The sequence below is a fragment of the Eubalaena glacialis genome, chromosome 10, assembly GCF_028564815.1.
Source record: "Eubalaena glacialis isolate mEubGla1 chromosome 10, mEubGla1.1.hap2.+ XY, whole genome shotgun sequence".
NCBI lineage: Eukaryota > Metazoa > Chordata > Mammalia > Artiodactyla > Balaenidae > Eubalaena > Eubalaena glacialis.
The window spans coordinates 78,337,548-78,356,751 of NC_083725.1; the positions used below are offsets into that span (position 1 = coordinate 78,337,548).

The window sequence follows — 19,204 nt, forward strand, 5'->3', positions numbered from 1 at the left end:
TGGAAGACGTCACTCCTTCAGTATAATTGTTAGCAGTACTTAACCTTTATGAAGAAATTCAGTTCTGCCTATGTTAGAATAAATGAGGAAAGGCAGTTTGAATTAGGTTTACAATTTGCTGCAACTTGAAATCTCATTGGCTTCCTCTAATGACTGAGAAAGCATGAATTACACTTAGACTCTCTATCCTTGAATGTCAGTGGGTGTTTCTTAAGTAGGCTTAATCTTCCTTTTGAAATTTCTTTCATATTAGCAATTTGCTTCACAGAATTTCATTTTTGTGTGAATTCAGTGCCTTTCAACAGAGGTCCTATCCTCACGTCTTCTTTCTTCTCCTCCCTTTTTCCTCTTTCTCAAAGTGCCTGCAGTCTCCAGGTTGTCACCATCAGGCTGACTCTTAGTTTGTTCATAATGATTGCTCCATGTCCAATCTGGGCTCATTCAGGCTAGACCAGCTCAGGAGTTTGCTGTGGGAGAAATACTGAGTCCACCTGAGGTACCCACACTTACGCCCAAGCTGTGACCCCAGCTCTTTGCCAGGGGACACTGAGGTAAATGGGATGGCAGTGAGTCATGTAGTGGTCACTCCACTGGCTTCAGGGTGGAAGACTCTGACTGGCCCCCCAGGACTCAGGCCCCAAAACACAAGTGAATGGCAGAGCCACAGATGCCAGTGTGGGTGCCCCTCCACCCTGTGAGCCTTAATGGTATGGGACACCCAAGGGCCCCTGTGAATGGCTGTGCATCTGGGGAGACCTTTTTTTTTTTTTTAAGAGCCTTACTAAGGTATCATTTACATACCATAAAATTTTACTCATTTTCTGTGTACAAGTAAGTCAATGATATTTAGAAAAATTTGTAGAGTTTTGTGGTCATCACCACTCTTAAATTTTAGAATATTTTTATTATTTCAAAAAGATGCCCAGTGCCCATTTGCAGTCAGTCTCTATTCCCACTTCCAGGCCCAGGCAGCTACTAATCCACTTTCTGCCCGTACAGATTTGCCTTTTCTGGACATTTCATGTAAATGGAATCATTCAATGTGTGGTTGTTGGCATCTGGCTTCTCTCACTTACAATGTTTTCGTAGCCTGAGTCAGTAATTCGCTGCTTTCTGTTGCCAAATACTATCCCACTGTATGGATAGACTGCATTTTACTTATCCATGCACTAGTTGGTGGACTTGTGGATTGTTTCCACTTTAGGCTTTTATAAATAATTCTGCTCTGAGGTCTTTGTGGACAAGTCTGTGTGTGGACATATGGTTTTGTTTTTCTTGGGCAGCTAGCTATGCAGGAGTGGAGTTGCTGGGTCTTACGGTAACTCTGTGTTTAGCTTAAGAAACTGCCCATCTGTTTTCTAAGGTGGTTGTACTACTTTACAGCCCCAACGGGGAGATGTTAGGGGTCACCTCCTCCTTTGACCGTTATGTCTGCAAGTATTAGGATAGGGAGAGATGGCAGTGAGTATGGCAGGTAAGGGACCGGTGGGAAGCACCAAAACAAGAGACATGTAAGGCTAGTTAAGGTGTGTTCAGGTACATCAAGGTGCTTTGCAGCTGGGCCCTCACTTATATAGGAAACACAGGTGGGTGGAAAATGAGGAGAGAGAGGAATCAGGGGGGTTCATTTGTGTCAGTCATAGGGAGCAGTCAGTGGTTTCAGCAATTTTTGAGCCAAGAGAGTAATAGGATTCTTTTTACTGTTAAGCAACTTTCTCTACATTTTGCCTTTTTAATTTTTGTTCTTTAACTTCTTCCTCTTTTGACAGTCTCCTGTTTATTTCCTTTCTCTTCCTTCTTGCCTACTTTTTATTCACTCCTGTGCATTTTAATTCTACTCCACATCTCATTACAAAGAGAGGAAAGTGAATTTGCTGGAGCAGGAGGGAAGGGGCTCCTCTCTTTTTCAGCAGTGTGTGACCGTGGCTGTTAATGAGTTCCTCCTTTGAGCCAGGCCCTGGACTAGGCATAAGCACGTACTTGATATTATTTGAACCCTGTGAGGTGCATGTGATTATTCCCACTTTACACATAAAGAAACTGAGTCATGGAGAGGCAGAGTGATTTCTGCAAAGTCACACAGCTAATTGATGCCAGATCTGCTGGACTCCGGAATCCATGTGCTTTCCACGACGTCTATGCGTGGAAGCCAGTGCGGGTACCTGAAGTGAAGCAGTGTAGTTTCTTTGTGAAGGCCTGTCAGTATGGGGCGCTCAGGTGTCTGTTTACCTGGGCACCAAGGTGAGTAGACTACTGTTACCAGGAAGTTCAAGTTGGATCCTGAGTTTTAGCAGAGAGATCAGTGCAGCCCTGGTAGCTGCCTGTGCGGGGAGCAGCACCTTCGTGTTCACATGTTTACAAAGCCAACATCATAACCTTCTAGGCAGTTTTCGAAATCTGTAATTCTTAATTCATTCCTAAATGCACCATGAATATGGCTTAATGTGATACATGTTTATGTAGTTTCAACCAAGGAGTGCATTAAATCTGGCATCCTGCTTTTCTTCCTTATCCAGCATACTTCCCTGTAGCTAGATGTCATTAGATCCCTAATACCATTATTAATGACTACATAATATCCTCTTTACTGGGTGTATCATAATTTAACCATTCTTATTAGACATTGATTAGGATTTTAGTGTGTGTGTGTGTGTGTGTGTGTGTGTGTGTGTGTGTAGGTATATGTGAGTTTGTGTCTGTGTGTAAAGAACCAAGTTGCTTTCGAAAGTTGTCAGGCAGTTAATAGTGAGTATACCAAGGCATCTTCATCAGCCTTGTGTGGCATAATTTAAAAGAAAACAACTTTCTGTTGTCACTTTGGTTTTTGGCTTCCTCTACATCTGCAGTTATTTTTTCTTTCCACTCAAAGTCTTTAATCCTTCCTCACTCTCTATAGAAACAACTATTAATAAGGTTAAACATACTGTGTTCCCTCAATTCTAAGACATATACTTCCCATGTCAACAGTCATAGAAGTGGGATGCTTCTTACAGTGGCCATCATAAGCACCGTGCCCACCCCTACACAGAGGGGTAAGTCATGGTGTAGTTATTATTACTTGCCCTTTGCGACCCTGGGCAGTGTAAAAGGCATCTCACCACCTCCTTGTCACCTTAGTTGAATTACTTGCACTAGTAGTGTATACTACTATACTTAGTAGCTTAAATTTGAATCCCTAATTAAAATGTCTCAGAAAAATTATAGTTTGATGCAGCATTGAAATTGTTATTATAGTTGAGGAAGAGTGTGGGACCGGATTTGTACTAAGTGAACATTTTGCACTGACAGAAAACCATGCTCCTTATTTTCCTTATAAAACAACGGTCAGATGCTTTGTGGGCTCTAAGAAAGGAAGATGTACACCCACAAGTGGACAGAGCTGTGCTTCATTTCAGTTTTGAGATCCATGCAGGTGGGTTGCCAGTGATATGGCAGACAGTGCAGCTAGTTTAAGATAAAATGTCAGCTGTCTTGGAATTCATCATAGAATCCCCAAAGCTAGAAGAAGTAGGTGTGATTCAGTCATGCATCCTGAAAGACAGAAACCCAAGTATAGCTTGCAGCTCACTTTCAAAAGAAGTTTGTTTCCAGCCACATGTAGCTTACTTAAGGGAATAAACAAAATGATGGATTTAACCAAATTAAAAAATGCAATGAAACTAATATTTTTGGAGGAGCCTCAAAATTCTACTCTCTGTCCTAATAGTCCTCAAGAGTATCAAGCTTGGGGACACTGGTTCAAAGAAAGCCGCGTCACTAACATGTTACTTATAAACCTTACAGCCAAAAACTATTCAGAAGAATCATTAGGATGATGAAGGCTTACTCTCAAACTTTGTTTGGAATAATAAAGAAGAAAATAATATGAAAATGAAATTGTATGGATGTGTATCCCGTGGTTAAGAAACAAATTCTTAATTGTAATATTTCTTTTTTCTCTCAAATCATTACTAAATTAGTGGTATGTTAGAAATCAGGATATACTCCATGTTACCCTATGGCTATTTATGCTTTGCTTTTTAAAATTCTTGGGATTATGATCATCCAGTGCAAACAATTAACAATTTATTCATAGTCATTCAACTTACTTTCTTAACCTATTTTTCTGGGGGAAGAAAAAGCAAGGCTAGTCTTACTAACCAGAGCAGATGTGAGAAGATATTATAAAACAGAAATGGAAAGCAAATTATCTGGAAAGAGGGCAGCCTTTAGAAGATGTTTTTATCTTGGTAGGAACGAAATGACATTTGTTGGACAAAATGACAGGCACTATAAATAAAATAACGGCTTTATTTAGGGAGAAGAAACTGGGTGCACATGTAAACTGGCCAGATAGACCCCCTCTGGAGTTTCAGCCTGTTTCTAATTGGATTCTGCATGATTTAGGCTGGAATTGTAGACTTGAGTCTATCATTTGGAACCAAATGTCCCTGTTGCAATTCATGGAAAAGGACATTAGCGAAATGGAATAATTTTCTCCCCACATGTTTTAAACGGTTATCAATAAGGACAGGGCGTTTCAGTTCAACAATCTTTCCCTTTCTCTCTACTTGTCTCTTCTCACAACAGTGTTAAGTTCTGAAATTATGTGAACAATAGGAAGTAATGGAATGATGTAGTGGAAGGAAGATTAGCAAGAGATACCATGTTCAGAGGTACTTATGGGGCTAATACATGATAAATTCTCTTCGGCAGACTGTGACTCTATGATTATCTTCACCAGGGTCTGTTTTTTTGAAAAATCATCTTTGGATAGCAGGTTCTGATATTTCATGTAGAAGGATGGGGGTTGGGGGGTGCATGGTGGTCAGTCAGTAACCTTGCACATCCAACCCATTTTGGTTTGATTTTATGAGAAAAATATCTGGAGCTTGTTAGCGCTTTCTGCATTGACCGCTGTCTATTATTGCTTCCTTCCTGTTTTCCCAGCCCTGTGCCCTAAACTTTGTAAGCCTTCCCCAGGGAGCAAGGATCCTATCCATAACATTTGTTTATCCAGCAGTGCAATGTATATAGCAGATTTTCAACAGTTTTTTATTTTTTTATTTTTTTAATTCAGTTGATGAAGAGTTATTTCATTCAGTACACCTAGAGGAATTGCTGTACATGGGGTCCTATAATTGTCACTTGGCCAGCTCTGATAGTGTGGGCAGATATCATAGGCATCTGACAGTTTGTTGAATAAATTTCTCAAGGAATTTACTGAAAGGGGGTAGGAGGAGACCTCGAGAGATTCACACAAAAACCTTTCCAGGCTCTCTCTGGAGTTGTTAGGTTCTTATAGAAATAGCTTAATCATTTGCATTAGTAATGAATATACACATCACCAGTGAGTCATTCAACAAATCAGTCAATTCACTGATTTCTACTTTGCTCCTAGAAAGCTGGGGAAGCAGACATGAGTAAGAGGCAGACCTTAGGGTCTGGTGTGGGATGGCAGACACACTGTGGGATAGGGGCTCTAGTGGAAATGTGGAAGCACAGAGGTAGAGGAGGAGCTCTTTCTGCCTGAGAACATTCTGGAAGGCCTCACAAAGATGTGGCATTTGAGCTGAATCTTGAAAGAACTTAATCAATGGAAGGAGAGTGGGAAGGAGTTTTCAAGGCAGGTGGACGCTTGTGCAGAGACCAGGAGTCCTACTGAGAGTTGACAGAAGGTCCTGGGGGCCGCTGGACCTCACAGAACCTGGAGAATGGTGAGAGTTGAGGGTGGAAACGATCTCCATGGCAGTGACTATTTAAAAGAGTCTTTCTGAATCCCCTGAAAACATAAGGCAGAATAGGACAGCCTGGAAGCTGGGAGCAGAAGCTCACTCTGCTTATCCCTCAGTCCCTCGACCTCAGTCCCACCACGGATACTTTTTTTTTTTAACCTTGAACTCTTCAGGACATCTAGGCAGAATCTAAATTGGGAATTCCCTTAACCTCATGGGAGAATCCATCTGACAGCTGTTCCTCTAATGCTTTCTGTCCTGGGCCATTGGGCTCAGTGGTTGCTAACAAAGCCAAGGTCAGGGGTCCATTCTTTCCTGCATGGGGCTGTTTAACTCTGCTCCGTGCCGTGGTTACAGGCTGAGATGCAGAGCCACTGTGCCCCCAAGAGCTGCTGCTAAGCAGAAGCCCAGGGGAAAGCAGACGTGTGGTACACCTGCACCTCTCAGCATTCACCCTGTTCATGGAGGCACAGTTAGCTTCACTCTGTAACCATCACCAAGAAAAGCTTGAGAAGGAAAGAATTGAAGTGGCACAATCAGGGTGTGACTGCTTATTTCCAGACCCAGTTTTGCAAGCAGTAAGTGGATTACCTGGACATAGTCATAAACCCCTCAAGCATCTTGGTCAGTTGTCTAAAACTGGACCTATACCCTTGGTGATGTGTGAAATTCCCTCTCCCTGTGAAGGTAGAGATGCAAAGTACACCCTACCCATCCACCCCCATTTTAATGTACTGTTTACATTACCAAAGCAAGAGAAGCTTATTAAATTTTCCAAGCAGTTCCAAAGACTATAGAAGAAAAAGTGAGACCGACCGCCACCAGCGCTGTATCCTTCCTGACTTTTTATATGCATCTACAAACATTGTACATACACCGTTTGTTTTTACCAAAAGAAATATTGTGCTCCATGTGTTATTCAGCAGCTTCATTTCTTTCCCACTCAAAAATATTTTGAGCATAAGATGTCTCCTTACAGCAATGAAAATTTGAGGGTAAGTCCCAATTTTTGTTATTCTTTTTTGGTAAAGGTGAATTGTTAGATTTAGCAAATAAGAATTCAAACCACCCAGTTCGATTTGAATTTCAGGTAAACAACGCATACTTTTTTAGCGTCTGTCCCATGCCATCTTTGGGACAAAGGGGTATGTCCCTACCCCTACGAAAAAGTATGTTGTTCATATAAAAATCAAATTTAACCAGGCAGCCTGTTATTTTATTTGGCAACTCTACACTTGTTAATTAGTTGATTGATTTGTTGTTATTGTTCTATGTAAGACTGTTCGTGCACAAAAGCTCCAGACCAGAAAAAGGCCTTGTTTTCTGGTCTGGAAAAAGTGGTCTCTGACCGATGTTCGCATGCCTGATGAATGCGCTGGGTGAAGGGCCAGCTCAGCTGGGCACCCAGGACTCATTAACTGCCTCCATTGCAGAGAACTGGCCTATGCGGCTGCTTCGTACTAGGGCCTGACCTTCGCTCTTTCACCCCAGCTACTGTGTGAAGTCACCAGTGGCAGTTACCTGGTTGTGTGGGCGATATTAATTGAATTTTTTTTTAATGAATGCCAGTATTTGTAGGAATTTGCAATGCAAACAGCCAGTCTTTCAAGCAGTGCCCATTGTAATTAGAGCAAGCTTTTAAGATTCTTTGAAGTACTAAATGTTGATGAAATTCAAATGGGGTGCCGATCTGCACTATAAAGGGGCTCTTGGTGGTTGTTTTTTAAAATCTTCTATTTTGTAGATGTAAATATATGCCGTAGTTCGTGGGAAGTAACTTGAAGAGCGGGCGGCTGAGTTTATGCCTGTTATTCTTATTTAAAACAGCTGTGGCCGGAGAGCTACAGCTGCGTCCTGTTGCACCGGGCAGGGGCACCATGGCCCGAAGTGAACACCCTCAAAGGCTCCCTTCCCTTTGGACAGCTTTCTCGCTCTCCCCAAATGCAAGTCGACCTGCCCCGGGGTGTGGGGGGGGGGGTGGCGGCTGTCCCAAAGTCATCCCAGCTTCCCGCACCCCAGGCCTCCGAAGCCACCGGGGCAGATGCGTGCAGATGAGTCAGGCGGGAGGGTTGGGGAGCAGACCCGCAGCCTCAAGAGTCCCCTGCCCGAGCTGCCTCCTGGAGCACTTCTGCCTGCCGGCTCACGGGGCCTGGGGGAGCAGCTGTAAGGCCCACGTGGTGCCCTGCCTGGCGGAGCCTCACCACGTGGCAGGCCTGGATGGACGCCCACGACAGGGCCCGGCTCCCAGCGCTGCCTGCCAAGGAGCCAGATGCTGCCATTGGAAAAAATTGCTTCACAATTTGAAATCTTGGTCCTTTGATCATGGCTGGGAGAAGATGAAGAGGAGAGTTTCAAAGTAGTGGTTTGAAAATGCCAGCGTCTCCTTACATCCGTCAGTGCCTATTATACTGTCTCTTGTCAGGGACAATCCTCTTGATGTTTTCATTTTTGCAACCAAGTAATTCCTGCCCAGCCCTTCCAAGCCCTCCAGGTGGAAGGGAGAGGCGGGTGGGAAAGGGGTGTCTGCAGCCTGCTCCTTTCCTACCCGGTGCCCAAGCCCTCTCCCCTGCCTTTGGACTGATCTGCTTCCTCTTTCTTCCTGCAGGCTTTTTCTTTCTGAGGCCAGTGACAAAGTAGTTGTCGTCAGCCAAATGCTGCCTCTGCCTGAGCTGCACCATTCCATTCCGCCCTTGGCAACCCTCACGCTCATTTCCCTGTCCTTCAGGCACCTGGAGCCAGGTTTCCAGAGGCCTGAGGTTTTGCAGAGCCACTTCCCTGGCCCAGCCCTCCCCTCAGAGGACTCTGGATCCTACGTAACTGGGCTTGGCCTTGTTTTCCTCACCCATGAAATGGGAAGAATCATTCTTTGAAGAATATTGCTTTTTTTTTTTTTTTCAATTTCAAAAACATGAAGTGAAGCAGTGGAACACATCCATGAACAAATACGCTTGCTGAGTGAGAGGTAACAGAGGAGAAACCAAGCCGAAGTCTTGTGACTTACATGTCTCAGCTGCAGAAGTAACAAGTGTGTAAGAGAAGGATTATTTAGGGAAGAATTTGAGGAGATTTGATGTTTCACTTTTTTGTTTCCTTGCTGTCTGATGCAGTCAGCTTTCTCTGCCTAGCACTGTAACCTGCTTCTACTTTGACCTTACACTGTTTTCCAGGACTTGCCCACATATAGATCCTGAAGTTTTTAATTCATTCCCCACACATTTATTAATGATGGCCTTTTTTGCTTCCAGGCAGGATTTCATGACATCTCTAATCATATCTTTGTGGGAAAGATTGTAATTTTGTACCTGTTTGAGCAGCTATGCCTAAAACCTAAGGCTTGTTATAAACTCACAAATCAGAAAAAGCACTAATTTTTCTGTTTGAAAAAAGCCATTGCTGTATCTGTGCTGCTCACCTGATAAGCATGGATTGGGACTCAGACTGGCTCTGGGGGGAAAGCTTTTATCTTGTTTGTTGGTTATGAACCACCATCTACTTTGGGTCACACCTCTGGAGATGTGACTTGAGGCTCTGTCTTTAATCTCTGTCCAGGTCTGTGTTGAAGTCCCTGGGTTGACAGGAGTGGTCATCGTTTACGTTTATGTGGCACGTTTCCGTATACAGATGGGTCTCGTATACGTTCTCTCTTCTCATCACAATGGTGGGCTTTGGAAACAGATCTTCTCTGAGGTTAGAGATGAGGAAAGTGAGACGCAGAGGAGTGACCGCTGTCCATGCTGTCCGTCAGGTGTCTGAGATGAGATGATGACAAGTGAAGACTCAGGGTTCTCAAGTCTCTGGACTAGACGGAAGGGAGGTCTGAAGTCAGGATGGAGTTTAATAAAAATAAACGTGGAACTTGGATCCTAGGAAGCAGATAAGACCTGAAGAACTCTGTGGGTGAGAAGGGGGAGTGGAAAGGTGAGATGAGGGGGGAAATGAAAGACGGTTGCAGGATTGTCTTACAGCAGTGTTCTTAGGCCTGCGTGATTGCAGAAGGCAGAGCTGTAGGTGGAAGCGGCTGGGAAGCCGATTGCAACTTAACGGGTGTGATAGGCAGCAGCGTGTCCGAGTTCTTATCACAGTGTTAGGGGATGTGTTACATTACATGGAAAGGGGGAGTGGAGGTCGCTAAGAGCAGACAGGGAAATATCTTGGGTTATGTGAGTGGGTAAATCACAAGTTTCCTTAAAAGTGGCAGAGGGAGGCAAGAGAAGAGGTCTAGAGAGATGACAGCTGGCAGTGTGAGAACTCAGCCTGGTGTTGCTGGCTTTGAAAATGGGGCAAGGAGCTAAGAGACAAGGAATGTGGAAGCTGAAAGAGGCAAAGAACCCTGGTGAGACCCATATTGGATGTCCGACCTACAGAAGTAGAAGATCATAAATTGGTGGTGTTTTAAGTCACTAAATTTGTGGTAGTTTGTTAAAGCAGCAGTAGAAGACTAATACAACAGGAAAAAGAACTCTCTAACAATTAGATCTGCCCGGGACATGGTGAGTATTTTATTAAAGTAATGATTTTCCTGTGTCTGAAGGTAGTATTTAGCCAGAAGGCAGCGCAGGTCAGGTTACTGTAGAAAGGACTCCTGCCTTAGGTGGTAGGAGAAGGAGCTGGTCTCTGAACCCAGTTCATATGGAGGGTCTCTGTTCTAGGGCAAAATGGGCAAAGATTCCTTAGAAGGGCCCGTTTGCCTGGACTTGCCCTCTCCAGTCACATCGGCAAGGTGCTTGTTTTTTTGTTTTTTTGGGTTTTTTTCCTTTTAGAACATGGCCTATGACCAGCTAGGGAGGGGGAAATTTCCCCTTCTACCCCTCTTGAGTTCTTGTGGCTGGACTGAAAATAAAATTGACACAAGACAGATTAATAGGAGGAAAAGAAACATTTTTAATTCATGGCAATGGAGTTCACACAGAAACGGGACCTAAGAAGTGGCTGAAGCAGGCATCTATTATACTTTTTAGACAAATGATAAATTTGTGAGGAATCACAGGACAAAGAGACGTAGGTTTGGGGTGCTTAATTAGTGAAGAATCTGAACAGGGCTTGGGCTTGGGGAAGTAAATTTTTAAAGTAACAAGGTTTGTTTAAAAGGCTTCTTGGCCCTAAATTCTCTATCTCTGGCGATAAGGGTGTCCTTCTACCTCCAGATGCAGGAAGTATACCGTTCAAATGAGAGATTTATTTCCTGCTTTCAGGGAGACCGAGGGGAGGGTCAGAGTGTCCCTCTTCTGTTGGTTGTTTCTTAAGTAACTTTAATCGAAAATAATCAAGTATGCCATTGAGGCACATTTTGGAACGGCCTGCCCTGGGCCCCAACAGCTGGCTTATCCCCAGAGGATAGGATATCGTTTGAATTTGGAATTTGTTGGGAAGATAAGTTTGCTGGGTTCTAGTTGTTTCTTGGATTTTTAAAAATTTATTTATTTATTTATTTATTTATTTATTTTTGGCTGCGTTCGGTCTTTGTTGCTGTGTGCGGGCTTTCTCTGGTTGTGGCGAGCGGGGGCTACTCTTCGTTGCGGTGCACAGGCTTCTCATTGCGGTGGCTTCTCTTTTTGCGGAGCACAGGCTCTAGGCACGCGGGCTTCAGTAGTTGCAGCACATGGGCTCAGTAATTGTGGCTCGTGGGCTCTAGAGCTCAGGCTCAGGAGTTGTGGCGCACGGGCTTAGTTGCTCCGCGGCATGTGGGATCTTCCCAGACCAGGGCTCGAACCCGTGTCCCCTGCATTGGGAGATGGATTCTTAACCACTACACCACCAGGGAAGTCCCTGTTTCTTGGATTTTTATATTTATTTGCTTTTAGAAAATATCCTGTGATCAGATAAGAGCTGATTAGGCAAAAATAGTTTGTATGTCTGATACCAGCATTTTTTTCCTCATTTTCTTGCCTTCAGAACTATATGAAATAGGTTTGCCCTGAGTTTTCAGTTGGGAAAAATGAGTCGAGAGGGTGGATAATGAACTCAGCACAAATCGTAGACCCATTACAGAGTTTGCCTCCTCTGCTGCTGATTTAATGTTAGCATTCTTTCTTTGATATTACCTTTGCTCCACGGGAGTTCAGTGACCATATTTCTTTCTGGGATAATCATAATATCATCAGCTGACAGATAATTATCTTTCACATCAATACCTCCTCCTAGAAAATTCCCAAAGAACAACTGTGATATGGTTGGATGGCTGTGTAATTATTTCCCATGTTCAAAAGTAACTGCAAAGCAGTTGTAATAGCAAATTGCTTATTTACTGTTAGTTGAGAAGTCTTTTAAAATCTAACCTATTAAATATACACTAATAATTAAATCAAAGTTGTCTCAAACTTTTTTAAGAAAAGGAAGATAATTCAAAAACCATCTGTTCCTTTTATCTAAATGAAAGCTGAAAATGCACGTAGATCTCATGACCAGCAGTTCCACTCCTAGGAACACCTAACAGGAGTGCACACATGAGTTCATCAAATGCGTATCCCTGAATGTTCAGAGTAGCGCTCTTCATAATAGGTTCAATTTGGAAACATTGTAAATGTCCATCCGTAGAAGAGATAGGTGGTGGTATAGTCCATTCAGTGGAGTACTCTACAGTGACAAGGATAGATGAACTACACACCACAGCATGGATGGCTCTCACACTGCAATGCTGCACAAATAGAACTAAACACAGAGGAATCAACACTATGTGATTCCACTCGTGAAACGTTCACAAAACCAGACAAGATTAACGTACAGTATTTTAGGATGAAGGTTACTCTTGTGACATGGGGGGTTTGACTGTACTGAAAGGGAGCATGGATGAGGGGGCTTCTATTTCCTCATCTGGGTGCTAGTTACATGGGTGTGTTCACTTTATAAAAGTTAATCAATCTGTAAACTTGTGATTTGTACACTTCTCTGAATGTATGTTCTACTTGAATTTTATGTAAAAAAGTTAATCCTAACAACTTTAAAACTCATACTTTGTTGAGATTGTTTCAGATGGTGGAGTTTCATAATGTGAATTCTTGAATACCTTCATTTTTGATACTTCCTGTCATTGTACCTACGGGTCATCCATTCTGAATTAAAACAAATTAAATTATTTAGGGAATTCTAAGGGACAGTGGTGAACCAAAGGTGAGAGGGTGGGAATGGTCTGCCCCAGGTGCAGGCATTAAGGAGGTTCATTGCAGAGAAGTTTATATGGTAAAACCATCTAAAAATGGTTGTCATTTTTATTATCACACTGTGCCCGCAGTTCTAAACAATGCTATCAATAAAATATTCGTCAAAAAGAAAAAATCCTTTGTTGGCCTAAGCCTTAAACAACTGGTAAAATTAGTGTTGGGCTTTTATTTCGTATATATATTTCATATATATTTTATTTCGTATATATGTATAGACACACACATATATATATGCTTCAAACTAGCACACTTATATTGCTTATCCATTATGGTACTTATTCTTTAATAACACATGTGATTAAAGACTCAGTCTTTTTTTTTTTTTTTTTTTTTTAATTTATTTTTGGCTGTGTTGGGTCTTCGTTTCTGTGCGAGGGCTTTCTCTAGTTGCGGCGAGCGGGGGCCACTCTTCATCGCGGTGCGGGGGCCTCTCTTGTTGCGGAGTGCAGGCTCAGTAGTTGTGGCTCACGGGCCCAGTTGCTCCGTGGCATGTGGGATCTTCCCAGACCAGGGCTCGAACCCGTGTCCCCTGCATTGGCAGGCGGATTCTCAACCGCTGCGCCACCAGGGAAGCCCCAAGACTCAGTCTTATATTCTAGAGTAAGTTCTAACAGTTTGGAATCGTTGGAGCTGCATTCCGCACAGTGCTGCTGCTTCTGTGATTTGGAAATGGGGACAGTAGTTATGAAGATGAAAAAGTAGAACTAGAGTTACTTCATTCTCTGTTACCACTTTCAGAGTTTTTGTGTTTAAAGTTTTAAAACAGTGCAACAGTGCTGATTATTACTTAAGATAATTTTGTCAAAGGAAGGGGTTCTTAAAAATGATCCACTCTAAGTGTCAAATCTACTAGGTGTGCCGCTGCTATAGCACCAGTATTACTTAAGCGTGGAAACTCATAGAGGTGGAAACAAAAGCTGTGAAAATTTTCTGCAATTTTGCTAACATCAAATTATGGTGAATGCCATTCTAAACTTGGGTGACATTTTGAATTTGTATGTATGGATGGATTATTTTGTATATTTATTTCTATGCTTGCTTTAGATTTTAAGACTCGTAGTTTGTTTACATTGTAAATCTTTTGCTTGTCAAAAATAATGCCACTGCATTATGCTAAGTGAAATAAGTCAGACAGAAGAAGATAAATACTGTATGATATCGCTTATATGTGGAATCTAAAAAATACAACAAACTAGTGAATATAACAAAATATATTATAGAGATATAGAGAACAAACTAGTGGTTACCAGTATGGGGGCGGGGGGGCAATATAGGGGTGGCAGAGTGGGAGGTACAAACTATTGGGTGTAAGTAAGATAGGCTCAAGGATGTACTGTACAACACAGGAATGTAGCCAATATTTTGTAATAACTGTAAATGGAATGTAACCTTTAAAAATTGTATATAAAAAAATACTGCCATTGAAGTAAATAAAGTGAAAAATGGAGCATTGAAAAAAATGAAAGAAAAGAAAACACTGTGCCTAGGGAGTTGAGATGCAATTCTTAAGAAACCTCCCTCCTGGTTAAGTTGATGTAATTTGAAGTTGATAGTTTTTAAAAAGTAACCCAATCCCATGTACTCTCCTGTTGACTCCCCTGCACATTGCTAATTTCCGCGTGCTCCTTCCCACACTCCACCCCTTACACCACAAACACCAGACTGCTTTTGATTGTTCACCAGTCCTTCACAACAACTTGATTACATCAAAATGAGTTTGTTTAAATTGCAGTATTAGTTAACAGTGTGTTTATGGCCCATTAATTCTCATTTTCAAAGCAGGGAATTTTTTTAAATTGAATGAAAACAAAGTAAAAGTAATTTATAATGGACCTTTCCTGTTCCACTTAACTTATTATTGCATTGTTGTTGGGAAGCATTCTAAATATTCATCAGTAGAGCACATGTTAAATTATGGTGCATCTGTATAATGGAATAATATGCAGCCACCAAAAAGTGTGGCCGTTCAGTTTTTTAAAGGGCTGTTCTTTTAAAAACTGGTATTCTGTATCAGTACTATGTGAATTCTAAGAAGTATTTATTTATTTATAGCCAGGTTTAGAAGAATGCTACAATTTGTGCAGAAAAGAGGGAATGTGTATGTTTGAATAGCTAAACACTAAATATCTCTAAAAGGACACTTGAGAAATAGATTACAGTTTTTTTTTTCCTTTACTTACCACATGCATATTTTTACTTTTTTTTTTTTTTTTTTTAAGTTAAACCTTGTTGGCACAAACTACATCATAATAGTAAGAGCATCAATCCCACAAAGAACATCACTGGTCATCCCACCCCCGCAAAACACCTGAGCCACTTCTCAGAGCTCTGTGTTCTCGGCTGGTGGCAGGACCAGCTCAGAGTTCTGGAAGGCCCTCTCTCAGTTCGCAACAGGTGATACCTGCCCTGGAAGGCTGGATGACAACCCAGTGTCAGAGCTCCTGTTGTGCCTAGGATACACTGGTATCTTTCTGTACTGGAGGTTGGAGCCCACGTAGACTCACGGGCCTGTCTTCAGCCTTAAGGAGCTGAGATACAGATCTCAGGGTAAGACCTCCATCGTTCCCCGCTAAACTGCTCTTTCATGGAGCTAAATGTCAAACCTTTGAATGTGAGCAAAAGACACACCTGGGCATTTTTAATTATTTGCAATTTATGCCCCATAAAATTCCAAAAAACAAAATGTGAGGGAGCATTACTAAATTTATGGATAATGTAAAACTGGACAAGTACAGGTAAAAGTAGATTGGAATCCAGTAACAGGAGCTGGACACTTGTTGTTCGTAGTTATTAGAAGTACCTAGAATAAGTTAATGACTATAGTTGAACACTTAATTTAGCTTTGAATTTCTTGGCACATAAGAAAAGGGAATATAAAGTATATTGTCCTTTTTATTTGAAGCCAGCATATCCGAAGTTTTGCCTAAGGAAATGGAGATTTTCCTGATACTCAATTCAAGAGGGAAATTGAAATGCAGATACTTATTAAAAATATATATAGGCTGACTCAGGTCTTCATGGCGGTTAGTGCCTGTCAAGGTATTAAAATTAGCTAGCCAAAACGTGCCAAACCTCACAAGATATAGTCTTGCTGTGTGTCAGATCCACCTCTCTTTCTCTGCAGCCACCCTAGTAGCCCAGGTACCATGCCTCATCTGGAACTTCTTCCAGGCCTCCTGACACACCTCACTCATCCATTCTCACTCTCTTCTCGAGTCTCCAAGCTGTGGTCAGGGGTGCCTTTCTGGATTGCAAATCTGATCCTAAACTGTCACTGGCCCTATCCTATGTACTTGAAACTCGTATGTCCCTTGGTTTTAGGATGTAAGCCCCTCCCCCACACCCCTCCACGCCCCCCCACCTCCCCAGCTACCCTCTCTCCTTGCTGTCTCTGTTCCAGCCTTGTTTCTGGCCAAGCGCCCTTTATACACTCTCTCTTACAGCATGATCCACTGGCCCATGCCAGCTCGTCTCTCTTTGGATCTGAGCTGCATCATCATCAGAAGCTTCCCTGACCCCAAGGGCTCCCTCCCCACCGTTTGTTCTCATGTCTCTGTGCCCATCTCAGGAGTGCTTATTTCTATTGCGATGTCCTCCCTCCTGAATCATAAGCTGTGTGGACTCGTTGATCCCCAGCTCCACACCCAGTGCCTAGTGTGCAGGAAAGGGTCAGTAGATATTTGAGGGAAGGGGACCGTCCGTCAGTGATCTAGCTGCTGCAGCAGCCTCCCTCTGCAGTGAACATTATACATGCTGAGACATTTCTCCTTGAAGCTCAGCTCTGATCACCTCATTGCCTTGTGTCAACACTTTCAAGAGGTCCCCATTTCCTACAGGATACAACCCATACCCCTACTTAGCCCTCCTCTACCTGGGCCCTTGTTGCATTTCCAAACTCATTCCTCCCTGTCTCCTTAGTCCTCACGGTGTAGCTAGAATGAAGCACTCCAGGCTGCTTCTGTGCAAGCGTTCTCTCAGCCCTTCTCCGCATGTTCAAATCTTAACCATCCTGAAAGTAAATACCCTTAATTGAAAATAATGCTTCCATTGTCCGAACTGAGTACCTTTGACATGGTACTTATTTTCTATCTAAATTAAAGCTATTTTCTGTACATCCCATATTGGCTTGTAGTCCTGTATTGTTTCTAGCATGAGCCTCACTTACTAAGTAATCATAAAAATATGTTAAATGAGTGGGAACTTGTATTAATTATTTTGCATCTTTGTAAGCCAGTCTTTAATAGGAACCGTGTCCCCTCTGGGTGCTGTAATTTGTTAATGAAGTATTTGTTTTTACATGTATAACAAATGGCCAGTCAGCTACAGATTCTCCTGTTCTTTTAACTATATCTACAGATTAGTGAATATGAATACAATTCATATACTGCTTTCTGCACATATTTCAGAGACCTCATGAATCTCTTATTACAAGGATATATAGTATTCTATACTGAATGCAAGAAAGTAAAATGAAACATACATATAGCATGTCATTATTTCAAGGGAAGACTGCCCAAACTAGCATTCTCTTCAAAAAATAACCAGTGAGCCATAGAACTTGTTTCTGGCGGGGCGTCACCTCACCACCTCTCTGAGCCACCCCGGTCCTCTACTGCCCTCCAGCCAGCATGGTGGAGGTCTTACCCGGATGGTTACTGCTTTGATTCCTGCGATGAGAGAGTAATCCCCACCTCCATCTCATTTCCAACAGGCTGATTTAAACTGCAGTATTCAAGATGATGCCGGGGCTTTTTACGGCGTGACCAGTCAGTATGAGAGTTCTGAGAATATGACAGTCACCTGTTCCACCAAAGTTTGCTCCTTTGGGAAGCAAGTAGTAGAAAAAGTAGAGGTAAGTTGGCCTCTGTATGCTGGAACCTTCATTCAGGGCGGCCTGTCGCCTTCCTTTAAAACTAAACTGGGGCAGAGGGTTTTATTTTTCTGGTGTCTTCTCCTTCCCCTCCCACTCCTCCCCCCACCCCATTACTTCTAAGAAGGCAAAATGATTTGAAAGCAACTGAAAGAAGGCCAGGAGTAATCCCGTGCCAGCCCTCCGACTGTCTGAAGCCAGCCCTGTGCTTGCCAGTGTGTCAGTCCTGCAGGAGGCCTTGGGATGGTGGGATGCAGGGGGGCTGATATGGAATCTGTTAGAGATAGACCCTGCTGCCCAGTAGATGGTACCCCTCCCACCCCAGGTTCCAGGTTCAAGGGCACTTCTTGATAACAACCAAGGTGGTCCTCAGCTGATTGGCACCTGCCTTCTAAAACCCTGATGCCTTGAGTTTGGTTTTTGCTTTTGCCATTTCCACTCCCTTCATCTTAATCGTTTTAAATATATTTCAGTACATACTGGGACCAAAAACCTATTTATGGCTTTTATAGTTCATGCCTCCCTCCCCTTCAAAAAATGGGTGTTCATTGTACCGGGGTGGGTTGCTTTTTGTGAATAATGTTTGCAGGTGATATTTCATTTAGAGTTGTGCTTTCCGTTGTCTTCTACCCATCACCCAATTCATCCATGCTCAGTGAGTGGTGTTTATTCACAGATGTCCAGGACCTCTCAGGTCCAGGAGCCCTACCTGACTTTGTGTTGAGGCATGAGAGAGAGGATGCATTGGGTGGAGAGAGGGAGCAGGAGATGTTTTTCAAGACTTTGGGCTGAACAAGGAGGATTTGGGATGCTGCAGGCCCTCATAGCTTCCCGAGCACAGGATGGGCATCCTGAGAATGGTGTTAAGGAGGGTTATGCTGGTAGAGAAGGATGTAAGTGAGTTGACTAGATGGTAGCCGTAAGCTTAGGTGTCATGAGCTTTACTAAAAGGGTGGCAGTGGGAATCCAGGGAGACATTTTGAATGGTACTTAGAAACTGACTGGATATTAAATATTAAAGAGGAGGAAGAGTCAAAGATCACATGCTTTATGCTTAGAAGGACAGTGCAGCCACCAGCAGAGATAAGTAAATAAGATGTTCAGCTGGAAATAGTCAGGGACGGATATAGATGCAACACTAGGATTTGGGAGACAGGTAAAGACTGAAAATATCAATTGAGAATCCTAAGCATTAAGGATAATCAAAGCTGTGGGAATGGAGAGCTTGCTGCAGAGAGGGAATAGCAAGGAAAATAGGGATAAAGATTAAGTTTGGAGAGTGGCAACCAGACCTGGGGTAGGTGGAAAGGGAGACATGAACAGAGAAGCCGAGGACAAAGAAGGGTTTGGGGGGGGGGGGAACCAGCTCAACGCAGTGTCTGGGAAGTCCAAGGAGAGGGTGGGTGAGAATGTGGCTGTGTAATGAGACACAGCTGGGAGACCTGGAGCCAGCCACATGACCT

General features: G+C 42.9%; 1 protein-coding gene across 7 annotated transcripts in view; it reads left to right on the forward strand.

The window, feature by feature from the left end:
- The window catches only part of TEAD1 (TEA domain transcription factor 1), a 264,355-nt gene that overhangs the window by 228,206 nt on the left and 16,945 nt on the right, over positions 1 to 19,204 (forward strand). For all 7 annotated transcript variants that reach the window (XM_061201474.1, XM_061201476.1, XM_061201470.1 and 4 more), the window contains one exon: positions 17,583 to 17,723. In XM_061201474.1, coding sequence (XP_061057457.1) covers positions 17,583 to 17,723 — 141 coding nt within the window. The remainder of the gene's footprint in view (positions 1 to 17,582; positions 17,724 to 19,204) is intronic.